Here is a 21,635-nt window from a genome sequence, read left to right as displayed (position 1 = left end):
CCCCTCCAGGATTCCACCTTTGGGGGATGCTTGGCTCCAACCACGCATCCTCAGCGAGCAAGCGGCGGGGACCGAGCCCGCCTTTCTCCCCGGCCTCAGTCCCCGGGCTCGCTCTGATTCGGCTCTTCTCTCGTTGGTCCGCAGGGCCGCCTTCCCTCCCCTGCGGGCTGGATCTACGGGACGAGGCGGCGGGCGCGGCTTCCAGGTGGGCGGGTGTCACAACCCGCCGTCAAAGGCGCTCCAAGCGGAGGAGCGCACGACTCGACGCTGAATGAGCCGAGGGTAGCCGCGACGCTCCGAGAGATCCCAACCACGGACCATCAGCCGCCGCCGCCACCACCTCCGCCACCATGCCTCCTCTGAAGGTCTGCATCATCGGATCCGGCAACTGGTGAGGATCACGGACGCCGTTCGGGGGGGACGGGACGAGGAGGGATGGTGTAACAGACCTGTTGAGAGCCCTCCCCCTTTCCCCTGCTTCTGCCACTTCCAGGGTTTTTCGGGGTGGGGGGGTTGGGGTGGGGGGTCGGCGAAGAAAGATCGCCTCTGGTCTCTCTTATGAAGAGCGAGAACTGATCCCAGCCTCCCGTCAGGCGATCAGAGCGAACGAGGATTGCATCTGTTTAAAAAAGGGGAGTCTCGAGTTTTATAGGCGGCCAGTTCTGGATCATATCGCTCACTCTTCATAGGAAGCGCCGGTCTCTCCGAGGGTTATTACACACCTGAGAAAATAGCGACACCTTTCACACGATCGTCCCCCCCCCCCCCATCCCAGTTACACGTAGTAGTGTTTTGGCGGCCTCCTGGTGGGGTCCAATTGGGGTCTGTTGCAGTGAAATCATCCACGTTTTGTGGCATCTTAAGAACTAACACATTTATTAAGGCCTATGCTTTCCTGGGCAGGATGACATCTGTCTTTGGGGGGGGGGGATAGTGGACAGATGGAGAAATGAAATCTGGGAAGTGCAGAGTGTGGTACTAGCTAACTTAGAAATTGCAACCACTCACAAAATTATTTGCGGGATATACACATACTTGCCCACTCACTGAGATTCATGAAACCTTGTGCCACTGCACATTTGTTGATTTTTAAGATACTCCCAGAGTTCTGGATGTTACATTATCTACTATTCTATAAACCAGGCACTTGGGAAATAAATGTTCTTTCTAACCTGGTGGTGAGCATGGTTTTTTTAAAAAAACATTTCAGAATGATTCATTAAAATACATAATATTGTGCACCTTTCCTGCACAAACTTCAAGAACCTCCCTCATTTCTTTATAATTTTATCAACCCAATAATCACATGAGTTGAGTGAAGCCATATTTAACACAAGGTCATAATGAACTGGAAATTCAGTTTAATGATATATATGACAATGATACATAAAGACACTATATAGAGAGGGATATTAAAATTTCCTCTGAAGGTGTTTACAAGGATTGGAATTGTGTACTAGATGAGTTATCAAATATGTTCTTAAAGAGTTTGAAGAGAACCCCAGAGGAAACTGGAATGCAATCTTAACTTTATCAAAACAACATTTTGATAAAATATCTCTTGTAAAAATTGATCCACTCCAGAAGATTTATATGGGACAGAGAGACATTGGTTCTGTTTCATCTAGATATGGAGGAAAAAATCCAAGCAACTGAAAATTTACAATGTAATTTACATTTTTTTTAAAAAAAAAAAGGTCAGGCAGGGATAGAAGAAAATAATAGAGCTTACTACTATCCCCTATGTAAGTCCCCCATCTAAATATTAACCAAGCTTTCTTAGCTTCTGAATCCAGAAATGTGCCTATACTTCAAAGGGATTAGGAGGGATACGGTTGATTTGTTTTGGAAGGGGTAAGTGGATTATTGCAGCCACAATTTATATCATGTATTTATTGATGAATTCTGAAAGTGCATCTTATCAGAAAAATAATAGAGAAGTTCTAGACACAGTGAGGCAACTTTCTCTGATATCTGCTTGTTGGCTCTTTCAATTCCAGGTTCCAAAATAACTTGATTATAAACTTTTTTTTGTCCCAGGCAGCAAACTCCCATGGGTTAACACTTATTACATATTTTCAGATGATAATACCTGATTTACAAGCTGAGTTTCTAATAATGTTTACACTGATCAAATCCATTTTTCTCTTCATTTTACCTCACCCTGCTCTTTTCAACAGAAGTCTCTGTTAATCATCTTTCAGTTTACATAAAGCTTTACATTTCTATTATACAACAGAACAGCTTTGTTAAGCAGTTTGGCCATTCTCCCAGAAATCCACATACTGAAGGCAGTGTTGTTTTGCTTGAATAATTTATTCAATCTTGAAGAAAACTATGTAACTATATGCATTACGGGTGCCTGAGGGCTTTTGCCCAGCAGCTAATAGACTTCCTTGATATGATTACGTGTTCCAGCTTCGTCCAGTTTAGTTGCTCCATGTCCTTCCAGGCTCAATGTTTTAAAAAGTTTTATTGCTTTTTTGATTTAAATATATATCAATATCAATACATGCACAGTGTGACCTTATAATTCATTTTGCCACAATTATTATTATTGTTATTATTATTCAATTGTATCACAGCGGCCAGTTGTTTCGCCGGATTTGGCATTGGTTGCTAGTCGGCCCCCACCCAGAAGCCTAGGATGTTGTAACGTATTTTCGTAATATGTGTGCAGTTCCAAGCAGTGCAGCTTTTTGCATTTGACTGATGGTGATTTTGTCAATGTTTAACTGTTTTAAATGTAATTCCAGTGCTTTTGGAATAGCACCCAGTGTGCCAATTACCACTGGAATTACCACTGCTGGTTTGTGCCATAGTCGTTGAATTTCAATTTTTAAGTCCTGGTATTTTGCGGTTTTTTCATGTTCCTTCTCGGCGATCCTGCTATCACCTGGTATTGTGATGTCTATGATTGTGACCTTATTTTTCTCAACTAGTGTGATGTCTGGTGTATTATGCGCCAGTATTTTGTCTGTCTGTATGCGAAAATCCCACAAGATCTTGACCATCTGATTTTCGGTGACTTTTTCAGGCTGATGTTCCCACCAGTTTGTTGCTGTTTTAATATTATAATTTTTGCACAAATTCCAATGGATCATTTGTGCTACTGAATTGTGCCGCAATTTATAATCAGTCTGCACGATTTTTTTACAGCAGCTGAGTATGTGATCAACAGTTTCATCAGCTTCTTTGCAAAGTCTGCATTTGGCATCATCAGAGGATTTTTCGATTTTGGCCTTAATGGCATTTGTGCGGATAGCTTGTTCTTGCGCGGACAGGATTAGTGACTCTGTTTCTTTCTTTAATGTACCTGTTGTTAACCATAACCAAGTTTGTTCACTGTCCACTTTATCTTTTATTTTTTCCAGAAATTGGCCATGCAGTGCTTTGTTCTGCCAACTCTCCATTCTTGATTTTATCACGTTTTCTGTATTCTTGTTTCGTCTGTTGGGCCTTCAGTAGTTTTTTGTTCTTTACTTCGATTAATAGATGTTCTTGACTTTCTTTTAAATAATCAGCCAGTGCATGTTTTTCTTCTTCAACTGTTTGCTTCACTTGTAATAATCCTCTGCCACCTGATTTTCGGGGCAGGTATAGTCTATCAGTATCACCACGTTGTTGTTGTTGTTGTTATTATTATTATTATTATTTTATTAGCTGTTATATAGCTGTTTCTAAATAGTTAATTTTCATAAAGATCATGAACTCTGCATATTGTACCTCTTTTGCAAGAGAACTGCTATTGAGAAACACATGGCAGGTGTCTTTGTGCAAATGTTTCCCCCCAAATGTTTTTGAAAAGATTACTCAGCTATGCACTCTAACAACAATTTTGTGGGTTAAAGAAATGCGGCTCTGATAACAAGACATAATAAATTGATGCATGGCGCTTGAAGTTTAGTTTCTCTTCCTCAGTTCCAGAAATTTGGTGTCTTTCTTATCTCCCTTACCCAGAAGGACATGATCCCATGGAGCTCACTGCTCACCCCATGAATTCTATCAGCATTGAATAGCTTTGTAAGGTCACACCCCTCATTTCTGGGAGACTTTGACCAACAATCTTTTTGTATGAACGTGGTTTGAAGTTACATATCAACCTTGTTACCCTGATCAACCAGGGATAAAAGAGTTGACTTTGGTTTTTGAATGGCAAAAGAAATAATAATAAACAAATGATTAGAGCTAGTCCTCGACTTACAACTACAATTGAGCCTAAAATTTATGCCGCTATGTGAGAAATTTGTTAAGTGAATGTTGTCCTGTTTTACAGCCTTTCTCGCCACAGTTGTTAAGTAACACTGCAATTGTTAAATTAATGACATGGTTGTTAAGTGGATCTGGCTTCCCCACTGACTTCGCTTGTCAGAAGGTCCCCGAGGGGGATCACATGACCAGGGGACACTGCAACCGCCATAAATATGAACCAGTTGTCAAACATCCAAATTCTTATCATGTGACCATGGGGGAATGCTGCAATGGTTGTAGGTGAGAAAAATGGTCATAAGTCACTTTTTCCAGTGATGTGGTAACTTCGCACAGTCACTAAATGAACTGTTGTAGGTCGAGGACTACCTGAATTGTAACAATGACACAATGAAAATTATGTTGCTTCATTTGAAAGTCACATCTTCCCCCTCAGAAATCCTGAATTTGTTGAAGAAGCAGTTACAAATTTTACATATTGCAAGTGGTGATAGAGCTTTGACAATGATATTACAAATATGCTTGTATAAGAAATATTTGAATCTGGCTACTCTATTGCCCAGTTTTGTTTCATAACAGCCTTTGTTGAGAAACAGTTATTGCAATAATCAAGGCAGATTTTTTTTCTTTGTCTTTGATAATCATCGGAGCTGGTTGCCTGAAATTCAGGGTCATTTTTCCATGGGGTGCAAACAATGAATTAAAACATAAAGAAGAAAATTGCCAATTTTTTGAGAGATCCATTTCTTACTTCATTAATTCCTCCTCTGTTATAATTGTGCAAATTGGAGAAATTCAGTCTTAACACTGAAAAGCATCCATCTATAAGATGTTTTCCCTTCTTCATTGGTTTTTCATCATCATCCCCAATTACTATACTCCAGAATTCCCGATTCCTGAATTTCCTTTTCGTTATTGTCATATGAATAGATGTTTCTTCTCACAGGAGGACAAAATAAAACGTAATGGGATTAGATTTACCCATTTAAATCAGCACTGAGTATCTAAAGCCACATATATGTAGAGCAGAAATTGATGTCAATTTGAAGAAGAGAAAAAATGAAGGGAGAGAATTACTAAGTTTCTGTTGGCATCAGTGACTAGTTATGAGATGTGCTGATGAGAAACAGAATGTACAAGGAACATTTAGATGACAGAGGAGTTAGATTCCTGACCTCTGAATGCTTTGAGAATAATTCCAAGGAAATTCTTCAGATGTTCTGCAAACTTAGCACCCCTTATATTAATTAAAGCAACCCATCTTCCTTTTTACAGAAGCCTGGGGAAAAAGGGGGACAGTGGCTCTTAGAGTCACATAATTTTAATGATGGAAACTTTCTGGATTGTCATCCTGGCTAGTCTTGGCTGAGATGCCACAGGATCAGTGGTGGGTTGCAGGCAGTACGCCCCGGTATGGTATTCCAGAGGGCCCACCTGCCTGCTCAAGCTCCTTACCTGTATTTGAGCTGTTCGGCACTTCCGCGCACGCGCACAGAGTGCACAGCACCTGCACAATGCTCTGCCAAGCAGCTGGAGCATCATGGAGGCTCGCGGAAATGTCGCAAGAGGTAAGGATGCATGCGCATGCTGCACACATTCATGTAGTGGATGCCGGGGGCCGTTGCAACCATACATGTTGCAACAGGATCCGGAGCCCATCACTGCACAGGATCCCTTCAGGAATTATCCCTAAATCTAGGCTGTGCAATGAAGTCAGAGGTGCTTATTAAATATATTTAAAAACAATGATATTAAGTTCAATGTATTTAAATACACTTAATGAAATCAGAAGATTTCTGTTGTGGTAGCTTCCTCTACTTCTTGATTTATCCCTCATACTTTTTCAAACAGTTCTGCCTGTGTGCTACTAATTAACTAACAAACAAATAAATATTAAAGTGTTTGCATCAAAAGTGGTATAAATAAAAAATATTTAAATAAGTTACCTCTATTAAATCTTAGTCTAGATAGAAGTTTGATTATTCTAAAACTACATTGTGTGTGTGTGTGTGTGTGTGTGTGTGTGTGTTATATTTGTGCTGATAAATAAATAAAGGGAGACTAGTATAGATCTATTTCAAGCTATTTAGCTCTCATCAGCTAGCCATACCCTTACTGGGATTCGAACACAAATATAACACAAATATAACAAAGGCAACAGTAAAAATATTGGGTTTCTGTCATGATGGACTCTTGTGACAAGCCAATTGACAGAGAATGGAAGCAGTTAGCTCCCTCCCATAATTGGGGCTTACCAGGGGTTGTTTCCCAGTAAGGGTGTGGCTAGCTGATGAGAGCTAAATAGCTTGAAATAGATCTATACTAGTCTCCCTTTATTTATTTATCAGCATAAAATATAACATACATACATACATACATACATACATACATACATACATACATACATACATATATATATATATATATATATATATATATATATATATATTTAAAGTCACAACCCCTGGTATGCCCAAATATGGGAGGAAGGTCACACTTCCACTCTCTGTCTTCGGCTCGTCACAAGAGACCATCCAGACAGAAACCCAATATTTTTTACTGTTGCCTTTTTGTTACATTTGTTATATATATTTTTTTAATTTATTTATCAGCATAAAAAATATAACATATATATATATATATATATATATATATATATATATATATATATATATATATATATATATATATATATATATATATATATATATATAAATAAAAAGGAGATCCACTTTGGATGTCTTATAAAAAAAACAACGCAAAGGATATGTTTAAAATCCCAAAGTTGAAAATCTTTACCCATTTCTATCTCAGGCTGTTATTTATTATAGTTATGCTTCATATTTTCTCCAGGAGAAAAAAGTAGCTTATATGGCATTTCTTCTGCTGTAATTTGCTTGGCATCAGCATTTGCAGATTGGAATCTGTAATCAAAGTGACAAAGTTGCATTATTGCCATACAAACTTTACCTCTTTGGTACATGCATCTGATAACATAATGCACCAACCAAGTATTTATGTAACTGTTACTTGGTGTTTTCTTCCATGACTCAGTTAAGGCATTCCAAGAAATGAATGTAAGAATAACCTGGTTCTTAGTCCCTAAGGTGTCAATGGCCTGAAAATTTTATCACCAGATTATAATGCTAATAAGCACAAATCATGGGGTTTCTTCCAAAATCCAATTAATTGAAGATGCTTTGTTACTTTTTGAATGTGGAGAGTTCTATGACTAATAGCTATTGATTGGCTGAGGAGAACAAATTTTATGTTTCTTTTATGTCCGCTGCAAAGTCAGCCAAAAAAATTCAAATTCATCAGGCAACCTAAAATTCAGCCTGGTTTCCGAGGCCAGGGAAAGACTTAAAACAGAAGTTCTCAACCCTTTTTGGATTGATGGGTACATTTGACATTTTGGCTGGGACTTTTGGTGGCTTTTTTAAATGTTAAAAAAGACAGTGGGTCAACCCTTTGAGACAGATCAGGTCAAGAAAGAGGCATAGCAAGGATTCCAGGAATATAATTGTATTGTAAGGTACATAGGTAGTGTTGGAAGAAATGTCCATCTGGGTTCAGTTCCAAGTGGGGAGAAAGACACTGGAAACACGGAGGCTGTTTGGAAAGATGGTTTAATGGTGGACAGGACCACATGGTTTGAGGTCCTGGGCAATTTAGCCCATGGGAGGGAGAGGGGGGGGGAGAGTCAAATTTTTCTATTGTTAAGTAAGGCAGCTGCAAATTTTGCCCCATTTTATGAACTTTCTTGCCAGACTTGTTAAGGGAATTACTGCAGTTGTTATTAGTAACACGGTTGTTAAGACTTAGCTTGTCAGAAGGTTGCAAAAGGTGATCACATGACCCCAGAAGATTGCATCTGTCATAAATACTCAGTTAATTGCCAAGTGTCAAATTTTGATTACGTGACCATGGGGATTTTGCAACCGTGGTAAGTGTGAAAAATGATCATAAGTCACTTTCTTCAGCACTGTTGCAGCTTCAGTCACTAAGTGAATGTTTGTTAGTTGAGGACTACCTGTAATAACAGATTCTTGAAAGCCTGCTCACGCTTTTCTGTCCTATCAAGAGACCAATCAAGATGGGGTTATCTTTAGTTTTCCTCTCATGCTCTCCTCTTTCGCCAGCCTTCTGCCAGGCCTTCTCCAGACACAGCTCTACGGTCCCTGACAGTGTGGCAGGGAGCTTAGAGATACCAAGAGAGGCATCCAGGAGATATATTTTGTCAATATAGTCAGTTTGCTACATTTTTTTTGAAGTTTTTTGTTTTGCACATGCCTGCCTAATTTATTACTCTAGTTATTCATTAGAAATATATTATGTTTTAGCTGTCTTTGTATAACTTTAATGTGAGTCTTGGATTTATGGCTATTCCCTGTATGTTGTCTTCAAACATAAGGACAAGCTAACCTGTAGTCTCCTAAATCCTACTGGGGAACCATATATAAGCTAAGCTTATAAATAAACCACTTCTATAATATAAACCTTGTAGAATCTGAATTCCATTATAAAGATTTAATATTGAGGATGGGGGCCCTAATATTTCAGTCTAATCTATCTATCTTATGGTTGAACTATTTGGGATCAGGGTTTACAAGAGAGGTTGTCTCCATCCCTCAAAATTCTTGTCCTTTTTCAAGGGCACTTGAAACTTGACCACTTTAAGACATGTGGACTTCAATTCCTTAGGGGAATTCTGGGAGTTAAAGTCCACAAGTCTTAAAGTAGCCACTTTTGAAGGCTCTTATTCAAGACTGTTGCAGCTGGAGTGCCTCCCTTCAATCTCTTCCCCTTAAAGGCACAGATAAGGCCAGGTACCAACTATTCCTCATGGTGTTTTGTTCATTTCATCTTTTTTCCCCTCTTGAAAACAATATATGGGCCTATCTAGTTGTTTAGAACATTTCTTCTGTTACAAAGTAAGGAGTGAGATCATTCATTCCATAAGTCCTCCTCCTCGATATTTCTAGATCAAAAGGTGAGGCATGACCTTGGATTTGGTCCCTCAGCTCAGTTGAGTTGTCCGCCTTTTTTTAATCACTAGAGGAAGTTATCATATATATTACAAAGTCCTCTTCATTTATGAAGCAAACTCTGATTACATTGCTCAATCTGGCAGAGACACAAAAGAAAGAGCTATGAAGAAAGAGATCTAATTCTGATAAATTTGCCTTTTCTTAGCTGAGCTTTGCAGTATATGTCCTGAATTCTTCCTATCTGCTTTGCCCCTTAAAGTATTAACCACATAATCTACATATTTTTTTAAAACAATCTTGTATGAGTCACAAAAAAACAGCTTTAAAGACATGTGAAATATGTACAATACTAGCTTTCCGCAACAGCAATTATTCTTCTCCACTTTTTGCTATAGTTCTTTTGGTAAATGCTTTAATTTGTTAAGCTTTGTATAGCAAAAAGATAAAGTTATTACCCAAGTTATAGAAATCCCATCATTTGCTATTGTTTTTCCCCCTTCTTTAACATATGCACCTGTAAAGCATGTGAATATTAGTTCATTTGAAAGTTATTGAATAAATCATGTAAAAATCTCCTTCCAATTGAGCTTGGCTCAAAGTGATCCTAGGTATGATTTACTATAGTACAACAGACATGACCAATGGAAAATGAGGGGCAAATCATCTGGCCAATTAATTGATTAATTCTGGACCATCATTTTCATTTCTCTGTGATGATCTGTCCCTAACCTGATCTTTTACACTGTAACTGTGTCCACCTTAATGCTAGTCATCCAACTGGACAAACAGAGTTGATACAGTCTATAGCAGCAGCCCCCAAACTTTTGAGAAACAGGGACTGGTTTTTCCATGGACCGGGTGGTGGTGGTATACTTTTGTGTGCTGCCTGCATCGCGCAGATGGAGTTTTGTTTATTTGCACAGCCCATTTACTGGCATGCTATTGACTTTATAGAAAAAGTTAATAAATAGAAGCTTGGGTCTCCTGCATAATTCTTTATTCATTTAATTATTAAATTGCTATGCTACTCATCTCATTATGCAAAGTGACTTTACATTCATAAGAACTGAATAACAATAAGGTTTCCTAGAATCCTAAAGCTAGAGTGAGCAATTAAGGTCATAGAATGCAAAACCTGCTCAATGCAAAATTGAAATTCAAAGATTCCAAGGATAATTTCTAAGCCTGCCTGCCTGCCTGCCTGCCTGCCTGCCTGCCTGCCTGCCTTCCTTCCTTCCTTCCTTCCTTCCTTCCTTCCTTCCTTCCTTCCGAGATGCTTGAAATATTTAAAAATGTAAAGCAAAAGGTTGAGGTTGTAACTTTTGTGTACTCTATTGACCTGAAAAAAGTTGGAAAACACTACTTACTTACTTACTTACTTACTTACTTACTTACTTACTTCTTTTCTATTTTTAAAGTACATCATATTGTTGGAGTTGCATGTATATTCGTTTTCTTTTATTTAATACAATCAATTAACAGGTAAGAAAGCATGGTCTTTCTATGAATCATATAAATAGTTGCAATTTCACATTTCTCTCTCTCTTTTTAAAGGGGATCTGCCATTGCAAAAATCATAGGCCAAAATACCAAAAGCTCCAACCAGTTTGACCCAATTGTCAAGATGTGGGTATTTGAAGAACTAATCAATGGTCGAAAACTCACCGAGATCATTAACCAAGAACATGAAAATGTGAAATATCTCCCAGGGCATAAATTACCTCCAAACGTGGTAAGTGACAGTAAAACATATCAGGAAGGTTTCAGTTTTAAATTATATTCCAGTTAAGTTCAAAGAAAGTAGAACAAATAACTAATTTAGGTAAGAACAAATTACAACTCTCAAATTCATAATGTGACATTGAAACTTAAAGGACATAGATGAGATGGACCAATTGACTTAACGTGATTGCCAGATTTTTTTTTAAATTCCAAGCAGAATGTGCCATATAAAATAAACTAGCACTTTAATTATTCATTGTTGTCATAATGTACGTTTAGCTGCAGCACCCTGCATCTGATCTCTTCTCAGCATGTTATTTTATTTCATTATTTTAAACAATTTACAGTATATAGCTACCCATTTCACAACAGTGGTTCTAAGGTGTGCCTATTAAAATAAAAAACACCACCGTGTTTTCTCCACTTACAGCCATCTGTCTAGTAGCCATTTGAAATTACAGCAGCATTGAAAAAAAGTGACCTATGACTGGTTCTTGTTCCTACAATCCTTGACGGGTGGGTTGGTTCGGTGCCTCAAAAATTTTGCGCACACTTTGCTTGCGCCCACACCAGACGCGCTCTCTGTACGCGTGCACATTTGCAGATAAAAAGGTCTGCGGATGTGCAAAACCTTACAAATGAAAAAAATTTGCACTGAAAATTATTCTGCGCATGCGCATAACTGAAAAACAACATGGCGACCCCGTTAGGAGAACCAGTTCGGGGGTGTGGCAGGCCTGGGTTGTTGACGGTTCCAGCAACCCAAACCGCCAAGTTACTACCAGTTCGGCCAAACGGGGCCGAACCGATAAGAACCCACCTCTGATCCTTTGAGTATTCCCACAGTCACAGGATGAAAAATCAGGAGCTTGGCAATTGGCATATATTTGCGATGGTTGCCGTGTCCCAGGATCACACAATTGCCATTTGTGACCTTTTCAGCTGGCTTCCAACAAGCAATGTCGATGGGGGAAGCTGGGTTTGCTGAACGACTGTGTGACGTGCATAACAACTGCAGTGATTCGCTTAACAACCGTGGCAAAAGTCATAAAATTAGCTGCAACTCACTTAGCAATTCCCTTGCTTAACAATGGAAATACTGGTCCAATTGTGGCTATAAATTAAGAACTACCTGGACCTATAAAAAATAACATTCCAAAAAGAAATGATATAAGTGTGAGATTAACAAAAACCCTTCATTTTTAATTCCAAAAGTGGAATGAAAGACATAACCAGACTCACTTAACCTGGCCCCCACAAATGCAAGAATTGGCAATTAGTAGCCAAAAAACAGGCCTGTTTTTTTGCTGGCAAGAAAGAACCAAGATAAAGAGCCATAACATACATACAGTGCACATGATATACCACCAGGACATAGGCACATAGGCACAGGTGCAGTGATGCCATTCTGGGGCAAAGCCTTCCTTCTTTTTTCCCACTTTGTTGGAGACACACCAGAATACTGGACCAAAATGTCTCAGGCTATTTTCATTGATGAAATTTAAATCTGCCTCTCCCTAAAGAATTCTGCACAGGTAGACCTTGACCACAATTGAGCCCAACATTTATGTTGTTCAGTGTGACAGTCTTTAAGTGAATCACTGCAGTTCGTAACACAGCTGATAATTGAATCTGGCTTCCACTGACTGCTAGTCAGAAGGTTGCAAAAGGAGAGTACATGGCACGAGGGCACTGCAAGCGTCATAAATGTGAACCAGTTGCCAAGCATCCAAATTTTGATTGCGTAACCACGGGGATGCTGCAATGGTCATAACTGTGAAAAGCAGTCCTAAGTCACTATTTTTCAGTCCCGATGTAACTTCAAGCAGTCGCTAAATGAAGTGTAGTAAGTTGAGGACTAGCTGTATTGTCAATGTAAAGCTGTGTAGTTTTTCTTTCTGAATTAACTGCAAGAGAAGCCCTTCCTTCTTTGTGGCAGGAACAAAATTCTGTATGGGATGTTCTCAAATAAACTACCACCATGATGGCGAGCCTATGGCACATGTGCCACAGGTGGTACGTGGAACCATATCTGAGGGCCAGCCTGGGGAGGGAAAAAACAGCCTCCCCTGCCCCACCCCCCAAAGTTCGTTTCTGAACTTCTGGTGGGCCCGTTGGGCCGTTTCCAGCCTCCGGAGGGCCTCCGGGGCAGGGGAGGCCATTTTCTCCCAGGAAAGGCTCTGGAGTCTGGGGAGGGCAAAAACAGACCTACCGGGCCCACTGCAAGTCGGGAAATGGACTGTTTCCTGCCTCCGGCGGGCCTGAGAAAGTGTAGGAGGCCGTTTTCTCGCTCCTCAGGCTCCAAGAAAGCCATGCGCAGGGGGTCGTGTGCACATGCATAGGTGGGCACAACGCAGGGAGTTATTTAATTACGGGTATGTGCTTTTGGCACCCGAGGGAAACAAGGTTCACCATCATTGAACTACCATATGTGGCCAAAGCCTCTTGTTTTTTTTAAGGAATCTGAATTACCTGTTGCAATTGCTGTAGGAAACAAGCACTGGTGTTATGTGTACAAACTGCATGCTTTTAAACACCTCTGTGCAAACATCGCAATAAAGATAAATACATGTGATATTTAGATTGTAGCCAAGCCTATGTTCCAGCTCTCTGCATTTTTCACTTTTGCACAAACTGTTGAGCAAACAAATATTTATGTCTTGTTCTATGTTCTCTGTGCTTGATTTTGTTGTGGTAAACATCTCCTGCGGTGTCTTCCTCATTCAGTATTCGGTAGGAGAATGCTGTAATCTTTTTTCTTCTCAGGTTGCTGTACCAGAAGTAGTAGAAGCAGCAGAGGAAGCTGATATTTTAATATTTGTCGTACCTCATCAGTTTATTCCCAAAATTTGCGAGCAACTTACTGGTCATGTAAAAGCAGGAGCAATTGGGATTTCACTGATCAAGGTAAGGAATAGCATTTTCTTGGGAAAGGTGTCAGCTCCAGCGAGCCCCTTTCGGGCAGGGGGAAGCTGTGGGAGCTGCCTGCTGGGGATCTATGTTAATAATGGTCTTTTTTTGACATGTGTTTTAAAATATCAGTATAATTTTGTTATTTTATTATAAACCCCCTTAAATGCTACTTCTGGGAGAAAGCTGGAGTATACAGCAATTAAAAAATAAACAGTTAAATAAATACACATACCCATTTTAAAAATAACTGATATAAATGCATGAAGTACTGCTCAGTTTACACCACTGCATTAAGCCATAGTTTGTATAACCATGGTTTATGGAACAAATCACATTTAACTGAGCTTATGGTTTATCCAAAATATAAATCACAGTTTAAAAAAATCACAATGGATAAGTTCATACAATCTAGAAACCATAAAAACTACTGTTGGGAGAAATATCCATCAGGTTCAACTCCAAGCCAGGGGAACAGCACTGGAGACAAAATGGAGGCTAGAAGCGGATTGGAAAGAGGGTCCATTTATTGATGAAGCAGAACCACCAAGCACATGTGATTCTGGGCAGCTGACAACATGGAGTTGAATGTGTGTGTGTGTGGGGGGGGGTGTTTAGCTTCTCTTCCACTTTGCGGTTGAGCCTTCTGTTCCTGTGCAAGAACATCAGAGGTGGGTTTCTGCCGGTTCACCCCAGATCTGGAAAATCAGTAGTGGCAGCAGTGGGAGGCTCCATCCACCTGCCCCAATGCTTCACACGAGCATGTATGAGCAAACCGGTAGTAAAATAAATCAAAACCCACCACTGAAGAACATGTATTCCTGTGGTGGGTTTCAAAAATTTTTGGAAACGCTTCTGTAGATGTGGCCTGCTTTGTGGGAGTGGCTTGCCAGCCATGTGACTGGGTGGGAGTGGCTTGCCAGCCATGTGACCGAGTGGGAGTGGCCAACTTGTAAAATGTGGTGAAACTCACTTAACAACGCCCTTGCTTAGCAACCAAAATGTTGGTTCAGAAACTCTGGCATTTGAAGCATGCAAGTCTTAAAGCTGTCAAGTTACAAGACCCTTGCATCCCTAACCCTTTAGAAAAAACCCGCAGGGGTGTTCAAACTTGACAACTTTAAGACTTGTGGACTTCAACTCCCAGAATTCCTCCTCCAATCATGTTGGCTCAGGAACTCTGGCATTGAAGTGTGCAAGTCTTAAAGCTGTCAAGTTACAATACCCTTCTACCCCTAACCCTTTAGAAAAAAAAACCCAGGGATGTTCAAACTTGACAGCTTTAAGATTTTAAGGTTTAGATAGGACTCTTAGATATGGTGACCAGATTTTCAGATTGGTAAAGAGGGACACCATTGACCAGGGGGGGGGGAGGGCTTGATTAAAAAATTTATATTTTGTCAAAAGGTCACAAAAGGCGATTACATGACCCCAGGACATGAAACCATCATAAATACGAATCTGTTGCCAAACAACCATGAGGATGCTGCAACGGTCACTAAGTGTGAAAAATGGTCATCAGTCACTTTTTTCAATGCCATTATAACTTTGGTCACTAAATGAACTGTTTGAAAGCTAAGGCTAGCTTGCATTATAATGCCTTATGCTAGCTTACATTTTCAAGAGAGAGAAGCTAAACTCCTAAACATACAAGGAATTTGTCTTTGGTGAATATGCTCTCAGTGTACATAAAGAAAAATAAAATAGAATACATTCATCAAGAATCATAAGCTACAACACTTAGTGATAGTCACTAAAGCCTGGAGGATTGTTCCCTCTGTGCGTCTTTAAAACAGTATATGTTAGAATAGAATAACAGAGTTGGAAGGCACCTTGGAGATCTTCTAGTCTAACCCGCTCCTTAGGAAGGAAACCCTACGCCATTTCAGACAAATGGTTATCCAACATCTTTTTTAAAACTTCCAGTGTTGGAACATTCACAACTTCTCTCCTTGATTAGTTTCCACCCATTGCTTCTTGTTCTACCCTCACGTGCCTTGGAGAATAGTTTGACTTCCTCTTCTTTGTGGCAACCCCTGAGATATTGGAACACTGCTATCATGTCTCTCCTAGTCCTTCTTTTCATTAAACTAGACATACCTAGTTCCAGAAACAGTTCCTCATATGTTTAGGCCTCAAGTCCCCTAATCATCTTTGTTGCTCTTTTGACTTGTGACTGTTTCTCTACTTTATGACCACTGCACCATCCTCATGACCACATGATCAAAATTTGCTTGGCACCTGGCATGTGTTCATGATAGTTGCAGTATCCAGGATTATGCAATCACCATTTGTCACTTTCCCAGCTGTTTTCCAACAAGCAAAGTGACCGGGAAAAGCCAAACTTGCTTAATGACTGCATGGTTCACTTAACAATTGCAGTGACTCACTTAACAACTGTGGAAAGAAAGGTCATGAAATGAGGAACCGTCTTGCTTCGCAACTTCGCAATGGAAATTTTAGGGTCAATTGTGGTTGTAAATCGAGGTCTAGTTGTACAGTATATGGAAATAATCCCAGTCCCTTAAAATTGAAGTGTGCTTGTCTTGCATTCTAAACAACAAAATATCCAACCATTTTTTCTTAAATATTTTAAGCAAATGTTGTACAAAATCTCCCAATGCAATAAGCTTAACACTGTATCCTGAAGTGTTGGAATATAAAAACTGTCTCGTTCACATAGTATGTGAAAATAGCAATGAATTTAAATGTATGAATTTAAAACTAAGTTTGGAGCTATTGTTTATTAGTCAATGTTGCACTCTATTTTATACAAATGCTTCCGTATCAGAAAACACCCATGTTCTTCTATTCCAGACACCTGTAATGACCTCACGGGACAGCTATTTGTCTATGACCTTCTATAACAAATTCATGGCTTTATACAGAGATACATAATATCAACACCCAACTCTGCTCACTGGGTAGTTTCAGATAACTGCTATTTGAGGAGAAGTTTTAGAAGTTACTTGCAATCTTGTGGCGAGTTTGCTGTTTAATCTGCTAGTTTTGCAAAAGGAGAAACTACACAGCCGTAAAAATAATTCCTGTTGCTCAATGCAGCTGTGCTGAGCTGCTTTCCTGGCACGATTTGGAAGATATTTGGTCACAGTAGATCAAATATGGATAAGAGAGCCAGTTTGCCTAGTAGTGGTTCAGGCACCAGACAAGAAATCAGGAGTTTCTAGTCCCATTTTAGGCATGAACACCTGCTTGGATGAAATGAGGCCAGTCACTCTTTTTTCCCTTCTTTCCTTCCTTCCTTCCTCCTTTCCTTCCTTCCTTCCTTCCTTCCTTCCTTCCTTCCTTCCTTCCTTCCTTCCTTCCTTCCTTCCTCCTTTCCTTTCTTCTTTTCCTTCCTTTTTTCCTCCCCTCTTTCTTTCCTTTCCTTCCTTCTTTCCTTCCTTCCCTAACTTTCTTCCCCCCCTCCCTTTCTCTGTTGTGGGGAGTCAGAAGGAGCATTAGATCTGTTCACCGCCTTAAATGTGGGATTTTTTAAAAATGGCTTTTTTAAAAGTGATTTCAGCCGGGATGCCTTTAGTATTCGCCCCATCCGTCCTCCCATCCTCCTTCCAAAAAGTTGATTTAAAAAGCCAGTGATCCGCACTCGCTTCTCCAGCGTTCCTGATTCAGGGGCAGAGTCCGAGACAGGTGCCTGGGCGTGCCCTGTTCCCCCCTCAAGGCTTCGCGTTAAAGCCAAAAAGGACCTCCACAGAGATGGCTCCGGAAAGGCAGGACAGGGACGGGACCCTGGAGAGCAGCTTTCGCCTACAGCCTTGGGGGGAGGGGGGGTGTTTGCAACCTGCTTTGTGCCCCTCGTTGATTGAAATGGGGTGCTCCGTTTGGGGGGGGGGATGCAGGAGACCCAAATAAGAGGCGGGCTCAGCCTCCGCTGGGATGGAGCAAGCAGAAGGAAAGGCAAGAGCAGGGGGGATGGGACTTCGCTGGTGGTTGCAAAGCAGCCTTCCCCCAATTGCCTTCCCCCAATGCCCCCCAACCCTTTTAAAAGCCACCCCCATCGCCAGCCTCTCCCAACCGGATCCCCACCTGCCTCCTCGGCGCGCTGCGAAAAACGGCACGCATCAGCACGCGCATGTGCAGGAGGGGAGGGAGAGAAACCACTGCCCTCTAAAGGCCACATCAGGAACGACACTTCAGAGAAATAAAAACTTTTTTTTAACGGCATCCTTTTTAAAATTGATTTCCTTTCTTTTGGAAAATTGGGACTTTTTGAACACGCCGCGGGACATGGGACAAATTATTAAAAATCGTGACTGTCCCACCAAAAGCGGGACGTCTGGTCACCTTACTCTTAGAGGCAGGTGGGGCGATTGGTGAGCCAGCCAATCAGTGAGCAGCGGGCGGGGCAAGCATGGTGCGGGACCGGTCAGGGGGAGGGAGCTGGAACCGGTTCTAAACGGTACAGCAAATTTGTGGGACCTCTTCTATAGAAGAGGTTAGAACAGGCAGGAACCCACCCCTGATGTATTCTATTGGCTGTTGTCAGACTCTCATGGTGCCATGTACAAATCCTAGAAGTTTGTTTGAGCTTGGTTGGATTTTGGCTGATGCAATGAAGCGGCTTGTTGGGCAATTCCTATTGTGGCTGAGGGCTAACCCTACCTTTGTTCAGACCTTGCTTCCGGGAGTAATGGATTGCCAAATCTGCATTTCTAAAGCTGGCCTTAGCCTAGTATCTGCTTGGGGATAGGGAGCTGAGGCTCTGAGTTTCTGTCTCCCTTAAGTTTTTATTTCTCTTTAGGGGAAATATTTTATCCTGCCTTTTAAATATTTCTCAAAAATTTTCATTTTTTCTAGGAGAAGGGTGGGTGCTAGCTATCTTAAACTACATTCTGCTTTAACTCCATGTGTGAAATTAATCCATGTTTTTAAGTAAAGGGATTTGGAATTCTGTACATTTAAAAAAAAAAAAGCATTATTATAGAGGAATACTTTTAAGAAAGGAAGATACTGTACTTTGTATAAGCATCCTAAAAACTATGCTTATTCCCCTTTATTCGTTTTAAAACTCAACTGTGGCTTCACGGTCTCATAAATGCATAGACAAGCAGCTTGTTTCCAGAATATTGAATTATAGTTCAGCGGTTCTTATGTATTTCAAAACTGAAGTAACAATTGCTTCAAATGACTTTTCCAGGCTGGTTTAAACATTAAGATAAAAAAAACAAAACAGAGTGGTGAGTCAGTCAGCAGATCACACAAATCTTGGCCAAAGGTCACTTCTCCTTTCTCTGGCTTTCAGTCCTCTCTTACTCTCTTACATATACCACTTCTGTTTTTGTAAAGACCTTTCACCTACTTCTAGAAAACATAATGATGCAAATATGATTAAGTTAGCAATGTACACAAAGGATTGTATGTTTCCATGGAGATATCATTTGACAAATGAGATCGGATTAATTAGGTGCTAAATAGAATATTCCACTAGGCTCAAAATTGATGGCTCTGCTAAAAAAAAATGTTAAAGAAGCTCTCCTATTGAGTGTTAAGAGAGGAATTTGCCATTATCTTCTTCCAAGATAGTTTAAAGCTTCTCAGTGCAGCCAACAGCCTGGAATTCCCATGTGGTTTCCCCTCCAAGAACCAATCAGGTTCAGCCTTGCTTTGCTTCCCAAATCATCCAAAATCAACCTGGTGCTGCCCATCGGCAATGACAGCTTTGATATGAAAAATATCTCCTCTATAAGTCAGAACCATTATTTTGCATTTGTGTGTTTGAGTCAGGGACGTGCAGTCAGGGAAGGCGGGAGGCAGGGCCTCACCAGTGTCATGATGAAAAGAAAAAAAAATTAAAAGGAAAAAGGCAGAGGTAGTTGCTGCCAGAGTCACAGTGGATGACTCTGCTTAGTGATTAACTGCAGGGGGGGGGGGCGAGAGAACCACGTGCCTCCTTTAGACTATCGTTATGATCACTTGAGCAGAGTTAAGCAAGGGTTAAAAGGCAAAAAATTCCTTATGCAAAGGAGGCACGTGGTTCTCTCGCCTCCTGCTCTGGCAGCAGCAACTCTTGCCTTTTTATTTTTACATTTTTTACATTTTCATCATGGCGGGCGGACAAGAGGAGAGTTGAAATCCTCCATGACACAGCTGGAAAAGGTATGTGGGTCGGATGGAGGGAGGGGGAAGGAATTCAAAATTATTGTAATTTAATTTGTAAGTAATTTTTTATTGTGAATAATTTTTGTGTGTGTGTGTGTGGGTGGGTGGGTGGGTGGGTGCGTGTGTTTCTTTCTTCACTTCACTCAAACAAACTCTCTCCATTTGAGAGTGAGTTTGTTTGAGAAGAGTGGGAAGGGGCAGAGGCAGGGAGGGCAGCCTTGTTTGAGAAGAGAGGGGCAGCCTGTCAGCAGAAGTGGGTCTTTTACCCGCCTCTGCTGGCAGGCTGGCGCTTTCTTTCTTTTGCCTGCTGTGCCCCCCTTCCCTTTTTCCTCTTCTCCCCACCGGGAGCCCCGTCCTGCTCCCCTCTCCCTTTCCTCCTCCTCCTCTCCCCTTTCTTCGCCGGCTGCCGCTTTGCCCCTCCGCCTCCTCCGTCCCCGCCACTGTGTCCGACAGGCGTCTCGTGTTTATGTCCACCATAAACGCGAGACACCTGTCGAACTCTGACACAGCGGTGGGGGGCAGGCGGCGGAGCGCAGCAGCGGCGGGGACATTCTAGCCGCTGTGTCTGATAGGCATCTCACGTTTATGTCCACCATAAATGTGAGATGCCTGTCGGACACAGCGGTGGGGTCAGAGGAGGCGGGGGCGAGGTGGCGTAGTGCGGCAGTGGTGGGGACGTTCTTGCCGCTGTGTCCGACAGGCATCTCGCGTTTATGTCCACCATAAACGCAAAACACCTGTCGGACTCAGACACAGTGGCGGGGTCGGAGGAAGCGGGGAGGCGAGGTGGCATGGCCTTGCCCACTGCCTCCTCCGTCCCTGCCGCTGTGTCTGACAGGGGTCTCACGTTTATGTCCGACACAGCGGCAGGGACGTTGCTTCTCGCCGCTGCCGCGCTCTTGCCTCATCAACCGTAATCCTCACCGCACGTCATGGTTTGAGTATATTTTATGTTATACCGGTAGCCCTCAACTTACAACCATTCATTTAGTGACCTTGTGAGGTTACCATGGCACTGAAAAAATTGACTTCTGACCATTTTTCCATACTTAAAACCATTTCAGCCTCCCCTCCCAGTGATCAAAATTCAGTTGCTTGGCAATATATATGACAGTTGTGCTGTCCTGAAGTCATGTGATCACCCTTTGTAACCTTCCCAGCCAGCTTCCAGCAAGCAAAATCAATGGGGGAAGCCAGATTCGCTTAATGATTGCATGATTTTACTTAATAATTGCAGTGATTCATTTAATAAATATGGCAATAACGCTCATGAAATGGGGCAAAACTCACTTAAAAACTGCCCTGCTTAGCGATAGAAATGTTGGACTCAGTTGTGGTCATAAGTCAAGAACTACCTGTACTCCTTTTAAAAATCTGTTTTAAAAAGCAACATTTTTGTTTTGAGTTTGTAAAAATGTTTTTTAGTGTTTTTATCATATTATACTTTTGGAATTGTAAGTCGCCCAGAGTCATTGATTAAGGTGGGTGTCTATAGAAATTGAATGAATAAATAAATGAACATTAGAAAATCAGAACATAGCAACTGAACCGGATCAGAAAATCCAAAGTACCATCATGTGACTCTAGAAATAGTGCAGAGAAGAGCAACAAAGATGATTAGGGGACTGGAGACTAAAACATATGAAGAATGGTTGCAGGAACTGGATATGTCTAGTTTAATGA

The 21,635-nt window shown here is 41.1% G+C and overlaps 1 protein-coding gene across 1 annotated transcript in view; it reads left to right on the top strand.

Annotated features, from left to right (window-relative positions):
- Positions 1–202: 202 nt before the first annotated feature.
- LOC116507572 (glycerol-3-phosphate dehydrogenase 1-like protein) overlaps positions 203–21,635 on the top strand; it is a 29,744-nt gene continuing 8,311 nt past the window's right edge. Inside the window, exons 1-3 of the mRNA XM_032215800.1 lie at positions 203–391; positions 10,755–10,932; positions 13,689–13,829. Coding sequence (XP_032071691.1) covers positions 351–391; positions 10,755–10,932; positions 13,689–13,829 — 360 coding nt within the window. The 5' untranslated portion in view covers positions 203–350. The remainder of the gene's footprint in view (positions 392–10,754; positions 10,933–13,688; positions 13,830–21,635) is intronic.

Source organism: Thamnophis elegans, chromosome 1, assembly GCF_009769535.1.
Source record: "Thamnophis elegans isolate rThaEle1 chromosome 1, rThaEle1.pri, whole genome shotgun sequence".
In the NCBI taxonomy this organism is placed as follows: Eukaryota; Metazoa; Chordata; class Lepidosauria; order Squamata; family Colubridae; genus Thamnophis; species Thamnophis elegans.
This window is presented reverse-complemented; position numbering and strand designations above follow the sequence as displayed.